Source organism: Pseudophryne corroboree, chromosome 11 (assembly GCF_028390025.1).
Source record: "Pseudophryne corroboree isolate aPseCor3 chromosome 11, aPseCor3.hap2, whole genome shotgun sequence".
NCBI lineage: Eukaryota > Metazoa > Chordata > Amphibia > Anura > Myobatrachidae > Pseudophryne > Pseudophryne corroboree.
The window spans coordinates 93,690,686-93,706,409 of record NC_086454.1 but is presented as its reverse complement, the minus strand read 5'-3'; the positions used below and the strand labels follow the sequence as shown (position 1 = coordinate 93,706,409).

Sequence of the window (15,724 nt, the reverse complement as noted above, 5' to 3'; positions counted from 1 at the left end):
TTTTATTTTAAATTCATTAGATAATAAAAGTTATGTTTTAATATTTTCATATAAACAAATCAATACAAGAGTGCACCCACACAAGAGTCTTCTGTAAATCGATTTTTTTCACCGTCCGTATTTGTAAGTACCAAAGGTTAGTAAAAAAGAAGAAAGAACATAACCGTAGAAAAGAACACAAGTAGTGAGATGAAAAAGTTCCAGAACCCACCATGGAATGGGGGAAAAAACAAAACACACAAAAAAAAAACGCCATCAGGTGTCTGCCTGGCTCCATCAAGCACTTAAAACAAACTGAGTGTGTTGCAAGCCAATCAGAGGGGAGGAGGAGGTGCTTGAGTAGCAGAAACTATTGCCATGCTCCTCCCACCACTTACTATACCCCAGTGTTCAACATGGATGAATGAGTATGATAGATAAAGATAGATATAAATGGCTTTAGTAACCCTTTTCATAGGTTTAGTGTTCTTTAAGGTTGGCTACATACAAATTGGATCTCTGAGCTACTGACCACAGTTATGAATAAAACTCAAGATTTTAAACATAATAATTACATGATGCTGCTTAAACTGCATTAACTTGAAGACGCCATCTTTTTTTTTTAAATGCCAAGACATAGGCCACGTGGAGAAATGAATGGTGTTATTTGGCAGCTAAAAACAAAGTTATACACAGTCTTCAGTTCTCAATAATGAATGATTATTAAAATGAAAAATCATACATAATTGTAAACAAAATGTGTACAAATTAAACAAATACTCTCCCCCCCGCCCCCCCATCCCACTGAAAGTTGAACAGCGACAGGTACAGGCAGGGACCCTGATGCTCCTCAATAAAATCTCTTCTGTGCATAAACGTAGCTCTTTCCTGCAGGCACCTTGCGGAAAAACAGGCTGTTTCCCCGAGTTGTGTTTCCCTACAAACAAAAAGAGCGATGACGTAAAAAGTTGGAAATCGTACCTTCATTTTATATAGCATCATACTACACATACATTGGAAAGCCCAGTTATCTGGTGGCCCGTGCACTCACTTCTCCCATCCAGTTGTGTAGATGCGACTAATTCCAAATAGGTGCTTTATTTATGAAGAAGCGACTTTTGTAAGTTGACGCTTCCCAGCAGGTTGGAGGTTTAAATTTAAAGGGGCACCCATTCAGTTTAAAGCCCGGTGTGCATTACAATGACCAAGTGCCGTTTTAAGTCTTCACCAGGAAGCGGATGCTTACAAAAAAGCAGCAGCTATGGTCCAATTCTATAGTCCATAGAAAAAGACCAGATTAAGGTGGGCAAAAACCTCAAGGTAGGCAAATATGTTGATGGAGAGACATTTACAAAAGTCTTTGCCGTTTGACCTATGGTCATAGTATGGTGATTTACTTCGGATTGTATCATTGTGAGAAGTTTTTAAATGGTTCTGCCTCTCCATTCATGTATTGGAGTACCTTGAGGTCTTTGCCCTCATTAATCTAGTCTCATTCTACAGAGCAGAGAATTGTATTATTATTATTATTATTACTACATTTTATTTATAAGGCGCCACATGTGTTTCGCAGCGCCGTACAAAGGACAGTACAGGGGACAAAACATTGCATTACAGTAAATAAATAACAGAAATAGAGTACAGGTAACAGAGCAGCACACATTCTCAAGACATAATACAGCTAAGATGTAAGTATTGAGGGAGTGATCATCGTACTACTAGAGGCTGGTGGCCATAGATGGAGATGAGCCTTTACTAGCAGGATAAAGATGGTCATTGAGTAGGGGAGAGCTGTGAGTGAAATGTGTTGAGACGAGGGCTTAGATAACAAGAGGAAAGAGGGCCCTGCTCTGAAGAGCTAACAATCTATTGGGGAGGGGCGACAGACAGATGACAAGTGGTGCAGGCAATTGGGAGGTAGCCTGATGGCAGTATGCAAGCAAAGCTGAGATGTTCACGGCATGAGGCAGGGGGGTGGAGGCACGGCTAAAGTACTGGGTTATGCATCGGGAGGGTATGCTTTGATGAATAGGTGGGTTTTTAGTGCCCGTTTGAAGCTTTGCAAGCTTGGGGAGAGTCTAATGGAGCGGGGGAGTGCGTTCCACTGAAGGGGTGCAGCACGGGCAAAATCCTGAACTCGTGCATGGGAAGCAGTGACCAGGGCGGTGGAGAGGCGACGGTCATTAGTCGACCGCAGGGGGCGGGAGGGAGTATGAAGGGAAAGGAGGTTGGAGATGTAGGGAGCAGTGGAATTAGAGATGGCCTTGTATGTGAGGGTGAGGAGTTTGAAGAGGATTCTGTAGGGGAATGGGAGCCAGTGTAGATTTTGTTGAAGGGGAGTGGCAGATGTGGTGCGGCGGGAGAGGAAGATAAGCCTAGCTGCGGAGTTCAGGACAGATTGGAGGGGAGCAAGATGGGAGCAAGCAAGGCCAGTGAGGAGGACATTGCAGTAGTCAAGTCGTGAGATGACCAGTGAGTGGATGATGAGTTTAGTTGCACTCTGGGAGAGATATATCCTGATACGAGCAATGTTGCGTAGCTGGAAACGACAGGATTGTGCCAGAGCTTGGAATTGTATGGTCATTTTGCTGTTTTGCGTAATGAGGACATGGTCCTATTTTACCATATCCTATTAAAAGTTAAGTCTTACATATCAGTAGGCTGAGTGCCCCATGCAATAAAGAGAGTGCTTTCTGTTATTGGGGTAGATGTATTAACCTGGAGAAGGCATAAGGAAGTGATAAACCAGTGACAAATGCAAGGTGATAAACACATCAGCCAATCCGCTCCAATATGTAAATTAGCAGTTAGGAACTGATTGGCTGGTGTGTGTATCACCTTGCACATATCACTGGTTTATTACTTCCTTATGCCGTCTCCAGGTTAATACATCTGCCCCATTGTTTGATGCAACACTATATATGACCATCATGGAGAACCTTCACAGTGGAATTCACTATACCCAGCCCAAAATTCTACATTACTCCGATTGCGGAACTACCTACTTCCCATACTTTGTTTCAGTGTTTAGGATCTCCCCGCTGGTTATTACACTATCGCCAATAACAGCTCAGACATTCACTGGGAGAGATACAGAGGAAAATCTGCAGTTTTTTTTATGGTACAACATGGAGTATGAGTGGGACTTTGAACCCATGATGCAAAAGTGTCATCTGAACATATGGAGCAATAGTGTCAGCACTTGTAACAGAAATACACATTCATAGGGCGGTATTCAAATGATATACTGTATCACGCCCAACCTCCTTTCTAAAGTGATCCCCGTTATTGCGCATATCGCGCCCATAGTAATCAGGTTTAGCTGCGTAAAGTGGTGAGTGGGTCTATTGGTCATGTGACCGCAACAATTAACTTTACTAAAGTTCTTTTACTTGATTTCATATTTAATAGCTATGAAACTAGATTAAAATTGATTTTTTTAGGACTGCCTTCATATTATTATATAAACTGTTGCTAACGATGGATCAATATTTTATTGTGTACACAGCTGATAATGTATTACTCATTTGTGAGGTATAAAAAAAGGCTCTAGTGCACTCAGAGTTACTTCTAATGAAGCCGCGCGACCTGGCTCAGGGAAACGCGTTACGCTCATTGCTGCAAGGACTGACATTGCAGTTTACCACTGACGGATCCAGATAGGGACTTTTTCCATTAAAGGATTTCACTGCTGGATGAACTTTTCTTTCCACATCAACTACTTCAGCGATTTATGGGAACCCCTTTACTGAACCTGCACAGACGGACCACCTGCCTACATCTGTGGAACAGTGTGTGAGTTTTCCCAAGAGGGTAATACCAGCTGAACTAATATATATATATATATATATATATATATATATATATATATATATATATATATATATATATATATATATATATATATATATATATATAAGTCCATGTGATACACGCAAATCTGGGATCCATATTGTTGATACGGTCAGATATAGCAGCCTAATTCATACTCTCAGAGTTTATTACCTCAAGTTTTATACAGGTTGAGTATCCCATATCCAAATATTCCGAAATACGGAATATTCCGAAATACGGACTTTTTTGAGTGAGAGTGAGATAGTGAAACCTTTGTTTTTTGATGGCTCAATGTACACAAACTCTGTTTAATACACAAAGTTATTAAAAATATTGTATTAAATGACCTTCAGGCTGTGTGTATAAGGTGTATATGAAACATAAATGAATTGTGTGAATGTACACACACTTTGTTTAATGCACAAAGTTATAAAAAATATTGGCTAAAATTACCTTCAGGCTGTGTGTATAAGGTGTATATGAAACATAAATGTATTCTGTGCTTAGATTTAGGTCCCATCACCATGATATCTCATTATGGTATGCAATTATTCCAAAATACGGAAAAATCCTGTATCCAAAACAACTCTGGTCCCAAGCATTTTGGATAAGGGATACTCAACCTGTAATAATATTTTAACATTTTGTTATGTAATCTATTGATATTTTCTTATTAAATATTTTATGCAACTGATCCATTGTGTATACTATGTTTCAGACAAACACCTCACAGTGCTGGTACTTTTTTTCTTCGTTTTACTATATGTGTATATATTGGTCTAACAAATCCATTCCAGCTGCGGTGATGACACGTCAAGGTTCCTTTTTCTATATATTTAGCTGCGTAAAGGGTTGGGCGCTCTCACTACACCGGGGGTAGCAAACAAATTATTATACCATGCCTGTCAGTAGAAACAGAACGGGTGTGGAAAGGGGTGAAAAGAATTGAATTCCGCCCATTCACTGTGCTGAGTAATTATACACACAGGGGTTACTAGTCTGCATTGCCTACACTCTGCATTGCCTACACTGTTGAAAATATATACTAGGATAATTTATAGCTGTATGGGGCTCTTCACCACTGTGTCAAAAACTTTGGACATATTACATTTCATCATAGTGTACATATCTATCTCCCCACATTATTTTTGCGTCATTTGATGTATTTTTAGACCATTTCCTCTCAATTCACAAATAAGGTAATTGGTAAGAAAAGTCTTAGGAACTGATTGTGCTGCAAGCCTGGCAGGTTGGTGTGAAGATATACAGTACAGTACCTCTCTGCTGAGCTGTCTCCAGCAGTCTATCCAGGACGTGTATACAGGGGCGTAGGGAAGGCTGCCCCCAGCCAGCCTAGAACAGAAACACAGGTGCATCTATTAGAAGACTAGGAGAGAACAAGCTGTGGGCTGACAGTGCCTAGATATCATACTCACCCGCAGTTATTTACAGCCATGAGGTTAGAGACTAGGACAAATGGGTAAGTCAGCATACTGGCCAGGAACTAGGGACACAGGGAGAAAAAGATGTAGATGAGACAACATGGCCAAACTATACTCAGGAATAGAATAGATATAAAAGAAGAAAAGTAACAATCCGATACAGTCAACCAATATAACACTATTATTCTTCACCTGTTAATCCCTACAAAAGGGTTTTGGGATAAAAACATGACATCAATGTGCTAATCTTATGCACAACTTTGCTTACAAAGCTTATCTGCTGTATATTTCTGATAACACCTATAAAGGTCACCTACATTCCTGAAGTGACCGTCTAACACATGGGCCTTCAACCTGTGGCCCTCCAGCTGCTGTGGAACTACACATCCCACCATGCCCTGCCACAGTTTCGCTATTAAGGCATGCTAAAACTGAGACAGGCTATCTGGGAAGTGTAGTTCCACAGCAGCTGGAGGGCCACAGGTCTCCCTGACTCACAACTTTATCTCAAGCATAGCTCTACAACATCTCCCAGGCCTCACAATACCCAGGTACCACATCATGTGGGGTATGTAGCAAGCATTAGAGAGCGATAAAGTACCAAGCAGTCAGCTTCTGTCATTTTACAGGCGGTGTTGAAAAAAACGACAGGAACTGATTGGAGAGAGATAAGTACTAACCAAAGGTTGATACATGTCCTCCCATAGTCACATAAATATTCTGCCCCGACACACATTCATAGCAGCCAAACAGTCTCCTCCCTATTACTATTATATATCAATATTCTCCGATTAGCTGCTTCAGTCAGATTACTCCCTCTACTTTACGTATTCGGCAAATATTCAATTGTTTTTATTGTGCCATCTAAAGTGACGGGAGATCAGAGACGGTATTCAATTGTTGTGTTTTTTTTTTTTTTAAGTGTCAGGTTTAGCCGCGTAGAGTGGCTAAACCAGACTGAACTAATGGTGCGACACTTTTCTCCCATTTCAACTCACTACCTCAGGGGGCAGTGAGCTGAAATGCTGACAGATGTTCACGACCTAATGGAGCAGCAATTGAATTGCTCCGTCAGGCGCCCGGCAGCTGTTAGTGCAAGGCAAAACAATTGAACTTCCGCCCTAAGGGGTATATTCAATTGAAGTTGAAAGCTGCAGTCTGTCGAAAATACGTCATTTTTCGACTTTATTAGGTCGGAAGGGGTTCCGAACTATTCAATCTAACCCCAAATTATTCGACAAGTCGAGCAATTTAACTTGTCGAAAAAGCACGTGGATCGGCGGAATAGCTGCCGATCCGCGTGCTTCTGTCGAAAACCCTTGCTTGCTAGAGCCGGGTGGACGCTGCCGTGAGCGGCGGCTGTGATATCCTCCGGCTACACTTGCTGGAACCGCGCTGTAGCGCTGCTCTCCCCCGTCTCAGCTCCGGCATCTCAATTCAACTTTTTTTAAATGTGGAATTGAGGTGGCATTGAAAAGCCCTGTCGGATCCATTCCAACAAATGAATGTCGGAATGGATCCAACTTCAATTGAATATACCCCTAAGTGTCCTCACAAATCTCAAAAGCTCATTCATACAAAATCGCTGTGAAGAAGCATAACACACATAAAAACGGATAAATGCCTTGGAAGGGTTTTTTCTTTTTCACGCGTTTCGAAAGCACTCTGCTTTCTCCAATTAGAAGACTATTGCTGGCATGCATCAGATCTAAAATATTAAAACTGTACCTGTCCTATATTGCACTTTTCAAAAGCTCAACACATAAAAGTGCATTGAAAGTGAACAAGTTTGAATGAGGCCTAACAGTGTAAACTTTAAAATAAGCTACCACTAATAGAAAGTCAGTATGCGATAAACATTACTCTAAAACATGTTTATTCGTAAATATCCATAAAGATACGCCAAGAGAGTGAAACACATTGATATTGTACTTGAGTAGCACTAATAACAAAACACTACCCTGTTTATAAAAGCATGCCGCAAAAGAAAAAAACAAAATTGCCATAAAATGATCCTCAACCATTTTCGCATGGGACCGTAAATGAACTGGCCTTCAGCAGTATGTAAAAGTCTCATAACAGTTTCCATAAGCAGAGGCAGTCCCCCACATATATACAGGAAGTGCAGACAGAGCATACGACTCCCCCTAGAGGTGCCCAGTGGAAGTAAACTCACCCCAGTTACTGCTTGAGAGTAGCTTTTCATTTCACTCACTGCCTATAGAGAGGAAAAGGACCAGACATTAGTTGTCCCTCAGGTGTCTTCCACAGAGTGTAACACCACAAAGAGGAAATGCATGAACATACCCCATTTTCCAGAGCATATGTGTTGATGAGATAAGCCACCATGTTACATATCCACAGGGAAATGATGTCTCCCAGCAGCCTTGGAATTAAACCACTACATAAAAGAGGGGGCAGTGTAAATATGAAAATCTGATGGGAAAATGCTTTGCAGTAAAGTTACATGTTATATTAAAGAAACAACGGCCAATCAATAATTTGCAGAGTTTGACTTTGTTAGAAAACAACCGACTGTACAGTGGGCTTTAATGGAAATCTGACCCAGACACAGGATGCAAGCCACACAACAGGCCAGTTTGGTTCCACAGGTCGAAGTTACAGAAGTGCGGCAATAGATCTCGCTAGCCAGCTACAGATCACTGTTATACAAGTGATCTATTTATGCAGAAGAGATCTGGAACTGCTACCCCCTACACCAGTGATGGGGAACCTTTGGCAAATGATCTATTTATGCAGAGGTTATCTGGAACTGCTACCCCCTACACCAGGGATGGGGAACCAGCTGTTGTAGAACTACACATCCCAGCATGCCCTGCTACAGTTTTAGCATGGCCAAATAGCGAAACTGTAGCAGGGCATGCTGGGATGTGTAGTTCAACAAAAGCTGGAGTGCCAAAGGTTCCCCATTACTGCTGTACACCAACAAGGAGATCCCCACAGCTGGAGAAACATCAGCAAAGTCTCATCACATAGTTTTTGCAATGAACACTAAAGAAAAAGCTCTGTCAGCACTTGCTTATATATATCAAGTTTATACTATGCAAGGAGCATCTGGATGTCCTAGAGTCAAATCAAGTAGTTTCCATCACCAGGGCCGCCATCAAGGGGGTACTATGGGCACAAATGTCCCGGGACTAGCCACTCAGAGAGTGGAGGGCCCGGGCCTCTCCTACCGCCCACCGCTGCCCTGTAGTTAGCTGATGGCGGCCCATGTTCTCCCGTCAGCCACTGCCCATGCAGCAAACTATTAGAGGAGCCCACCGGCTGCCACTGTACACTAAGGGTTATTGTACAGCGCGGCGTGACGTCATGACATCTGCTGTGCCAAAGCAGAAGAGAGGAGCCACCAGTCTAAGAAGCAGCAGCGTCAGCATGGGAGAGAAGCGAACACGCTGACAGGTGTAAGTTTAATATTGAGAGAGGAGGGGGGCCAGGGCCGGCTGGCTGGCATTAGGATGTAAAGTTTCCAGCCCTGGACTGGCTCCTCCAGTTTCTCTGATGTCCAGAGTGAGGCCCCACATAGACCCCTTAGTGCCGCCTCCTCTTTAATCTGCTGCCACTGTCAGGGCCGCCCTTGAGGGAAGGGGAAGGGTGTTTGTTGGCACTTCAGTTGCCCAGACCAAGAGCGGGCCTGGGTGGCAGCTGTGGTTACAGCTGGCACACGTGCACTCAGCCAGGGTCAGAGCTGGAGATATTTTGAATTTAACGCCAGCCATGAGCCACCCAGGCTATGGAGGCAGTGCGCATGTGTGCGTGGCTATGTGTTGGTGAGGGGGCACTGCCTATAGTGTCAGTCCCGAGCCCCACAATTTCTGATGGCAGCCCTGTTTGTCACTGACAGACAGGTTCCAAAAACCACTTGTGGCCACCTTTAAATGCAGTTCACAAACAACAACTTGATGTATAGGGTGGTGGTGGTGGGGGAGGGGGGGGCACAATTGTGAAGGAGGTCAGAAAGGTCACCAGTTCAACAAGGCATATTACAGAATAGTCAGCCAAATAGAAAATGCATAAAGATCAGAAGATAATAAACCCATTCAGTTGATTTTAACTTACGCAAAAAATCCCAGAACTCCTTCCTCTTTGTATATTGTCACTATCGACCCGAACACCCCACTGAAAATAAATTAAAAAATTCATGTTGGTATTTAAAAACAAAAGTTGCGGTCAGATTAGACACGAACCGCACAAGAATGTTTGTTATCAAGAACAACAGAAGGCACGTTTGGCCAAGGGGATGGTCACGTACTTATATTTGGTCTCTCTCCCAATGAACTGAACCATGCAACGTAACGTTATTACTGGAAGAAAAGAAAAGAACATTAGGAACAATCTGTTTCGAGCACCTAGCTAGTAGCAATTTCTAGGATTCCAGAATTTGCCAGCACAGGAATCTAAATCGGTTAAGCAATATTTTTGTGAGAGCAGCTACTCCGAAATGACAACACTGATTTGGATGGTTGATATGTCATTTAATAGGGTGTGTGTAATAAGGTCAGATTGTTGAGGAAAAACACATCAAAGTCGTGATTTTTATCCATAGGAAAAGTACTGAATGAGGGACATGCACTCTCTCCCCTTGGGAGGTAAATTGCAAAGCTCTAGCCTATTTTTCTGCCCTAAATTCAGTTGATTGAAAGGATTCTTTCAAAATCTTGGGTCAAGAAAGTTTACTGTATCCCGAAAGTTTACACTTTCGTGATACAGTAAGCTTTAGACTTACAGCAAACTTTAGGCATATGATAATTACTGTTTTTTCCCCGCTAATGTTTTGAAAGGAGAAAACTAAAATAAGAATTTACTTACCGATAATTCTATTTCTCGTAGTCCGTAGTGGATGCTGGGGACTCCGTAAGGACCATGGGGAATAGCGGCTCCGCAGGAGACTGGGCACAAAAGTAAAGCTTTAGAACTACCTGGTGTGCACTGGCTCCTCCCCCTATGACCCTCCTCCAAGCCTCAGTTAGGATACTGTGCCCGGACGAGCGTACACAATAAGGAAGGATTTTGAATCCCGGGTAAGACTCATACCAGCCACACCAATCACACCATATAACTTGTGATCTAAACCCAGTTAACAGCATGATAACAGAGGAGCCTCTAGAAAAGATGGCTCACTACAGCAATAACCCGATTTTTTTGGTAACAATAACTATGTACCAGTATTGCAGACAATCCGCACTTGGGATGGGCGCCCAGCATCCACTACGGACTACGAGAAATAGAATTATCTGTAAGTAAATTCTTATTTTCTCTGACGTCCTAGTGGATGCTGGGGACTCCGTAAGGACCATGGGGATTATACCAAAGCTCCCAAACGGGCGGGAGAGTGCGGATGACTCTGCAGCACTAAATGAGAGAACTCCAGGTCCTCCTCAGCCAGGGTATCAAATTTGTAGAATTTTACAAACGTATTTGCTCCTGACCAAGTAGCTGCTCGGCAAAGTTGTAAAGCCGAGACCCCTCGGGCAGCCGCCCAAGATGAGCCCACCTTCCTTGTGGAATGGGCTTTTACAGATTTTGACTGTGGCAGGCCTGCCACAGAATGTGCAAGCTGAATTGTACTACAAATCCAACGAGCAATAGTCTGCTTAGAAGCAGGAGCACCCAGCTTGTTGGGTGCATACAGAATAAACAACGAGTCAGATTTTCTGACTCCAGCCGTCCTGGAAACCTATATTTCCAGGGCTCTGACAACGTCTAGCAACTTGGAGTCCTCCAAGTCCCTAGTAGCCGCAGGCACCACAATAGGTTGATTCAGGTGAAACGCTGAAAACCACCTTAGGGAGAAACTGAGGACAAGTCCTCAATTCCGCCCTGTCCGAATGGAAAATCAGATGAGGGCTTTTACAGGATAAAGCCGCCAATTCTGACACGCACCTGGCCCAGGCCAGGGCCAACAGCATGACCACTTTCCATGTGAGATATTTTAACTCCACATATTTAAGTGGTTCAAACCAACGTGACTTTTGGAACCCAAAAACTACATTTAGATCCCAAGGTGCCACTGGAGGCACAAAAGGAGGCTGTATATACAGTACCCCTTTCACAAACGTCTGAACTTCAGGGACTGAAGCTAGTTCTTTTTGGAAGAAAATTGACAGGGCCGAAATTTGAACCTTAATGGACCCCCATTTCAGGCCCATAGACACTCCTGTTTGCAGGAAATGTAGGAATCGACCTAGTTGAAAATTCCTCCGTCGGGGCCTTACTGGCCTCGCACCACGCAACATATTTTCGCCAAATGCGGTGATAATGTTTTGCGGTTATATCTTTCCTGGCTTTGATCAGGATAGGAATGACTTCATCCGGAATGCCTTTCTCCTTCAGGATCCGGCGTTCAACCGCCATGCCGTCAAACGCAGCCGCGGTAAGTCTTGGAACAGACAGGGTCCTTGCTGGAGCAGGTCCCTTCTTAGAGGTAGAGGCCACGGATCCTCCGTGAGCATCTCTTGAAGTTCCGGTTACCAAGTCCTTCTTGGCCAATCCGGAGCCACGAATATAGTGCTTACTCCTCTCCATCTTATAATTCTCAGTACCTTGGGTATGAGAGGCAGAGGAGGGAACACATACACTGACTGGTACACCCACTGTGTTACCAGAGCGTCTACAGCTATTGCCTGAGGGTCCCTTGACCTGGCGCAATACTTGTCGAGTTTTATAAACATGTGGAAGACTTCTGGGTGAAGTCCCCACTCTCCCGGGTGGAGGTCGTGTCTGCTGAGGAAGTCTGCTTCCCAGTTGTCCACTCCCGGAATGAATACTGCTGACAGTGCTAACACATGATTTTCCGCCCAGCGAAGAATCCTTGCAGCTTCTGCCATTGCCCTCCTGCTTCTTGTGTCACCCTGTTTACGTGGGTGACTGCCGTGATGTTGTCCGAATGGATCAACTCCGGGTGACCTTGAAGCAGAGGTCTTGCTGAGCTTAGAGCATTGTAAATGGCCCTTAGCTTCAGGATATTTATGTCCGTGTTCACCAGGACCCAGTCCTGAATGTGCGGCCCTCTAGAAGATGAGCACTCTGCAACCACCACAGGAGAGACACCCTTGTGCTTGGTGACAGGGTTATCCGCTGATGCATCTGAAGATGCGACCCGGACCATTTGTCCAGCAGGTCCCACTGGAAAGTTCTTGCGTGGAATCTGCCGAATGGGATTGCTTCGTAGGAAGCCACCATTTTTCCCAGAACCATTTCATTGATGTACTGAGACTTGGCTCGGTTATAGGAGGTTCCCGACTAGCTCGGATAACTCCCTGACTTTCTCCTCCAGGAGAAACCCCTTTTTCTGGACTGTGTCCAGGATCATTCCTAGGAACAGAATACGAGTCGTCGGAATCAGCTGCGATTTTGGAATATTGAGAATCCAATCGTGCTGCCGCAACACTACCTGAGATAGTGCTACACCGACCTCCAACTGTTCCCTGGATCTTACCCTTATCAGGGAATCGTCCAAGTAAGGGATAACTAAAATTCCCTTCCTTCGAATGAGTATCATCATTTCGGCCATTACCTTGGTAAAGACCCGGGGTGCCGTGGACCATCCATACGGCAGCTTCTGAAACTGATAGTGACAGTTCTGTACCATAAACCTGAGGTAGCCTTGGTGAGAAGGGTAAATTGGGACATGAAGGTAAGCATCCTTGATGTCCCGAGACATCATGTAGTCCTCTTCTTCCAGGTTCGCAATCACTGCTCTGAGTGACTCAATCTTGAATTTGAACCTCCGTATGTAAGTGTTCAAGATTTTAGATTTAGAATCGGTCTCACCGAGCCGTCCGGCTCCGGTACCACAACAGTGTGGAATAATACCCCGTTCCCTGTTGCAGGAGGGGTACCTTGATTATCACCTGCTGAGAATACAGCTTGTGAATGGCTTCCAAAACTGCCTCCCTGTCAGAAGGAGACATCGGTAAAGCCGACTTTAGGAAACGGCGAGGGGGAGACGTCTCAAATTCCAATTTGTACCCCTGAGATATCACCTGAAGGGTTCAGGGGTCTACTTGCGAGTGAGCCCACTGCGCGCTGAAATTCATTGAGACGGGCCCCCACCGTGCCTGATTCTGCTTGTAAAGCCCCAGCGTCATACTGAGGGCTTGGCAGAGGCGGGAGAGGGCTTCTGTTCCTGGGAACTGGCTGATTTCTGCAGCCTTTTTCCTCTCCCTCTGTCACGGGGCAGAAATGAGGAACCTTTTGCCCGCTTGCCCGCGAAAAGACTGCGCCTGATAATACGGCGTCTTCTTATGTTGAGAGGCGACCTGGGGTACAAACGTGGATTTCCCAGCTGTTGCCGTGGCCACCAGGTCTGAAAGACCGACCCCAAATAACTCCTCCCCTTAATAAGGCAATACTTCCAAATGCCGTTTGGAATCCGCATCACCTGACCACTGTCGTGTCCATAACCCTCTACTGGCAGAAATGGACAACGCACTTAGACTTGATGCCAGTCGGCAAATATTCCGCTGTGCATCACGCATATATAGAAATGCATCTTTTAAATGCTCTATAGGCAATAATATACCGTCCCTATCTAGGGTATCAATATTTTCAGTCAGGGAATCCGACCACGCCAACCCAGCACTGCACATCCAGGCTGAGGCGATTGCTGGTCGCAGTATAACACCAGTATGTGTGTCAATACATTTTAGGATACCCTCCTGCTTTCTATCAGCAGGATCCTTAAGGGCGGCCATCTCAGGAGAGGGTAGAGCCCTTGTTCTTACAAGCGTGTGAGCGCTTAATCCACCCTAGGGGGTGTTTCCCAACGCACCCTAACCTCTGGCGGGAAAGGATATAATGCCAATAACATTTTAGCAATTATCAGTTGTTATCGGGGGAAACCCACGCATCATCACACACCTCATTTAATTTCTCAGATTCAGGAAAACTACAGGTAGTTTTTCCTCACCGAACATAATACCCCTTTTTGGTGGTACTCTTATTATCAGAAATGTGTAAAACATTTTTCATTGCCTCAATCATGTAACGTGTGGCCCTACTGGAAGTCACATTTGTCTCTTCACCGTCGACACTGGAGTCAGTATCCGTGTCGGCGTCTATATCTGCCATCTGAGGTAACGGGCGCTTTAGAGCCCCTGACGGCCTATGAGACGTCTGGACAGGCACAAGCTGAGTAGCCGGCTGTCTCATGTCAACCACTGTCTTTTATACAGAGCTGACACTGTCACATAATTCCTTCCAACAGTTCATCCACTCAGGTGTCGACCCCCTAGGGGGTGACATCACTATTACAGGCAATCTGCTCCGTCTCCACATCATTTTTCTCCTCATACATGTCGACACAAACGTACCGACACACAGCACACACACAGGGAATGCTCTGATAGAGGACAGGACCCCACTAGCCCTTTGAGGAGACAGAGGGAGAGTTTGCCAGCACACACCAGAGCGCTATATATATATACAGGGATAACCTTATATAAGTGTTTTTCCCCTTATAGCTGCTGTATTTTTAATACTGCGCGTAATTAGTGCCCCCCTCTCTTTTTTAACCCTTTCTGTAGAGTAGTGACTGCAGGGGAGAGCCAGGGAGCTTCCCTCCAACGGAGCTGTGAGGGAAAATGGCGCCAGTGTGCTGAGGAGATAAGGCCGCCGAGAAGGGGGCGGAGCCTATCTCCCGTTTTTCTGTGTATTCTGGCAGGGGTTAAATTCATCCATATAGCCCAGGAGCTATATGTGATGCATTTTTTTTGCCATCCAAGGTGTTTTTATTGCGTCTCAGGGCGCCCCCCCCCAGCGCCCTGCACCCTCAGTGACCGGAGTGTGAAGTGTGCTGAGAGCAATGGCGCACAGCTGCAGTGCTGTGCGCTACCTTGTTGAAGACAGGACGTCTTCTGCCGCCGATTTTCCGGACCTCTTCTGTCTTCTGGCTCTATAAGGGGGCCGGCGGCGCGGCTCTGGGACCTATCCATGGCTGGGCCTGTGATCGGTCCCTCTGGAGCTAATGTCCAGTAGCCTAAGAAGCCCAATCCACTCTGCACGCAGGTGAGTTCGCTTCTTCTCCCCTTAGTCCCTCGATGCAGTGAGCCTGTTGCCAGCAGGTCTCACTGAACATAAAAAACCTAAAACTAAACTTTTCACTAAGCAGCTCAGGAGAGCCACCTAGTGTGCACCCTTCTCGTTCGGGCACAAAAATCTAACTGAGGCTTGGAGGAGGGTCATAGGGGGAGGAGCCAGTGCACACCAGGTAGTTCTAAAGCTTTACTTTTGTGCCCAGTCTCCTGCGGAGCCGCTATTCCCCATGGTCCTTACGGAGTCCCCAGCATCCACTAGGACGTCAGAGAAAAGACAATGTTTTCTTGAAGTTTAACTACGCCACAAGGACGCACGAAAATATCGGGTCGACGTCAAAGGTAAGAGTAATACCCTTGGCAATTTTTTCTGCCCTTAATTCAGATGATATTTATTAACCGTTTCTTATATAG

At 44.9% G+C, this 15,724-nt stretch overlaps 1 protein-coding gene across 1 annotated transcript in view; it reads right to left on the bottom strand.

Annotated features, from left to right (window-relative positions):
• Positions 1-621: 621 nt before the first annotated feature.
• MTCH2 (mitochondrial carrier 2) overlaps positions 622-15,724 on the bottom strand; it is a 55,241-nt gene continuing 40,138 nt past the window's right edge. The window contains exons 7-13 of the mRNA XM_063944557.1: positions 9,529-9,580; positions 9,336-9,395; positions 7,563-7,656; positions 7,432-7,473; positions 5,250-5,317; positions 5,091-5,166; positions 622-916 (exon numbers count right to left, since the gene is read on the bottom strand). Coding sequence (XP_063800627.1) covers positions 830-916; positions 5,091-5,166; positions 5,250-5,317; positions 7,432-7,473; positions 7,563-7,656; positions 9,336-9,395; positions 9,529-9,580 — 479 coding nt within the window. The 3' untranslated portion in view covers positions 622-829. The remainder of the gene's footprint in view (positions 917-5,090; positions 5,167-5,249; positions 5,318-7,431; positions 7,474-7,562; positions 7,657-9,335; positions 9,396-9,528; positions 9,581-15,724) is intronic.